The following is a 3,251-nucleotide window of genomic DNA, read 5'->3' as shown; positions in this document are numbered from 1 at the left end:
AGAGACATTGCAGCCGATGAGGATGGAAGAAAACAGGTGGTGACAAAATGAAACCGCACGGAACTGATCATAGGACAATGGACTTGGACATTATATTTTTATATATTCATACTGTACACAATTCATGCATAGCAGTTATTAGTATCTTGCCATTTATATATTCACTACTTAATTGTCACTGAGTATTTTCATATTCTCAGCTCATCTCTCAGCAGAAGATTTTTGGCTAGAGCTTTTATACAAGTAGTTTAGTTACATTACAAATGTTTGTGTTACAGCTATGTTATATTTTAAGTTCAGTTTCAAGATTCTTACTATGTTTGTCTTCTACAATCAGGTTCACAGCAGGCCTTGATTGTGATTGCCCAAAAAAGTGGGGTCATTCAGGAATTTCCCCAAAACAGAACAAATTAAAGAGTAAACAAATAGATCAAACAATAATCAATATAATATAAATTGGGGTTTTCACCTGAATCTCTGTGAACACTGACAAACTGTGTTGTTATCTAACAAGGGGAACAGAGTCCTTCTGTTGTTATCGGCCGGGTGCTGCTGTCTCCTGAGGCCTGCCACTCACGCCCCTCTACTCTTCCGCCCGGACACGAACCTCCAGACTCTGCTGGCACTGAGGAGCAACCTCAGTGGTCAAGGCATCTCCTGCCCCATGTGCTCAGGTGAGACTGCGTCCATGATGGAGGACTACTCACCAGTTAATCATACCAAAAATATCTGAGATGCATATTGTGTCCTGCAGGTGTGTTCATGGAAAAGCCCCACGCTTTGAACACCCACACGTACTCATCAGCATTTAAGTTTTCTACACATCAACAGGCCACCAGCTCAACAACCTCTGCTGTTCCTCGGAGCTCAGTGAAGCCAAATTCGGGCACCAACCAAACAAGTAAAACATTCAACACTACTACTCCTTATTTTCAGCCTGTTCCATGACTATAAAATTTGGCACTTTGCACTGTGTTTATAGGCTCTTTGCTGACCGTGTACATATCAAAGTTGGACCTTGGAACCTCTACAACCCTTTACCGTTTCTCCCTCAACATCAGCACTCCCTGGAAACCGTGCAGCACAGAGATTCAGGAGGTGCCATCATTTCAGGTTTGGAAGCAGATCAAGTCAACTTCATGATTTCTGTTTTTATAATTAGTAGAAGTGTTAAGTCTCCCAACTGTAACTTTTGATAATCTTCTTATTTAATACTAAATCTATCTCACGGCAGGAGGAGTGACTCTGGTCTCTGTTCACTACCAGATTATTTAACTACTACTCTATTCAGAATAATTGTAATATTAAATGATCATTTAAATTGGGATGATTTGTCTGAATTAATTTAGTCGGCATCACACTCTAGCCACGACAACATGAAACAACTCAACTTTAAAAAAGTAACTACTTTGGGGGGGGGGAGAGTTGATCGGTCATCTGGTCTTTTAGTTCCAAAAAAATGTCCTGGGCTTCTGCTGGGCTCAGGCAGGTTCCCTGGGCTGGGACTCACGAGTAAGGGAGTACACCCCTACCCTGATGGAGGAGTTGAGTGTCTGTGGGCAGGGGGCACGGGAGTGACTTACATGCCACAGGTTATGTGGATGTAGACTGTCCCAAGGCAACTCGTCCAACTGGTAAGAGTCCAAAAGGGCCTCCTCTCGTAGTTCCCTCACCTGGAGTAGCATGTCCTCTGTCTCCGGGAGGTGCGCCAGATGAGACCGTTTTCGGATCAGTGCCTCCATATGCACACAGTCGTGTGCACTCCGCTGGATGCTGAAGCTCATATAGCTGGTGGCAGAAACTGTTCAGTTTCATCCACAGCTCCAACAGTTCCTTTACCTCGCTGGCTGAGTTCATTTTGGCCAAATTGTACTGTCAGGATTGGCGCATGATGCTGCCGAAAATGTCGTGGGTGAACTCAATTAAATGGCCAGACAAGGATATGTTAAACAAAACCATCTCTTTAATAAGAGCACTAACGCTGAACAAAAACAAGACAAGACACAGTGTAACACAAAACGCACTTACAGGTCGGTACAACAGTCCAAGATCAGAGCCAGCAAATATATACATCAAAGGAATCCAAAATGTGTTGTCCAAAGGGAAGTCCGATAAATCATACACAGTAGGCAGTCTGAAGTAAGAGGGTAAGGCAGAATAGAATTGTAACAGTACACGATCCGGGTCAAAAAAAGGGAATTACCAAAAGCAAAAAATGCTGGAAAGTCAGAGCTGGAGTCTAGAACAATCTGGCAAGTGACTTGTGGGGGAAGGCTGCTTATAATGTGGTGAAAAACAGGTGCAAACAATCGGGAGCAGGTGAAACTAATGTGAGTGATGATAAACAAGACAAAGGAAATAATAGTAGACTTCAGGAAGAACCCCTCCCCTCTGCTGCCTGCTCAGACACAAAAACTGCACCTACAGCCTCAGGCACAGCAGGGCGGACAGTATCATCACACAGAGAACAAGACTTTACAACTGCTGCAATAAGACTGATGGCAAATATGAAAATGTGAGAATATATGTGCAATAACCCCTTACTATCTCACCAAGCATAATGACATATCCAACTCCACCATGTGAATTACTTAAGTGCGATGTTTCAAGTTCACTGTGGGAAATACTAGTTCCCTATTTTTGTGTATTATGTTTTAATACTTTGTCGCTCTCTGTAACTATTGATTTTAAGACTAAGTGTTCCTTCTAGCTTTTGACTCCTTACCTGACACCAAAGAATTCCTATATGCCTAGTCTGTTTATGCATAAATGGCAAAAAAAAAATCTTGAGATCTTGAGACTAGGTCAAGCCTTGCCTTGTCTTATCTTGGATTTCATAATTCTACTTTTGCGCAATACCCCCCATTTGCCAGTTAGTGTTAGCAAGCTCCCAGGGACATACAGTCCGATAACAGTGTGGAAGAAGAAGTGATGAATGAACTAAGCAAATTAACAAATTTGACTATAGGCCGTTTTCAGAATTCAGAAAATTAAACAGTACATGGCTCTTAATCTGTGTCAACTCCAATGGCAAATGGACCTATGCATTATTGTTTAAAATCATTAGGTATGCTCCATGCCACCTCTCTCTCTTTCTCTCTCCCCCGCTCTCTCTCTCCACTATTCTTTTGGCAGACATAGGGCACACAAGTAAGGTACCACCTTTCATCAAACATAATTTGACAGGTGGCCCCGCCCCCTTAGTCCCAATTCAGCCAATCAGAATCGTTCTTCAGGTCCTTAGTCCCGCC

At 42.7% G+C, this 3,251-nt stretch overlaps 1 protein-coding gene across 1 annotated transcript; it reads left to right on the top strand.

Annotated features, from left to right (window-relative positions):
• Positions 1-514: 514 nt before the first annotated feature.
• Positions 515-1,578, top strand: LOC109953468 (protein dispatched homolog 3-like; the record flags this gene model as incomplete). Its single annotated transcript, XM_020588951.1, has 4 exons — positions 515-674; positions 755-901; positions 983-1,113; positions 1,486-1,578. Coding segments are annotated over 4 exons (531 nt in total), but the record flags the coding sequence as incomplete, so codon positions are not given.
• Between the last annotated feature and the right edge of the window lie 1,673 nt (positions 1,579-3,251).

The sequence above is a fragment of the Monopterus albus genome, unplaced genomic scaffold (genome assembly GCF_001952655.1).
Source record: "Monopterus albus unplaced genomic scaffold, M_albus_1.0 scaffold681.1, whole genome shotgun sequence".
Taxonomy (NCBI): Eukaryota; Metazoa; Chordata; class Actinopteri; order Synbranchiformes; family Synbranchidae; genus Monopterus; species Monopterus albus.
The sequence above is the reverse complement of the archived record's forward strand: the minus strand, read 5'-3'. Positions and strand labels throughout refer to the sequence as shown.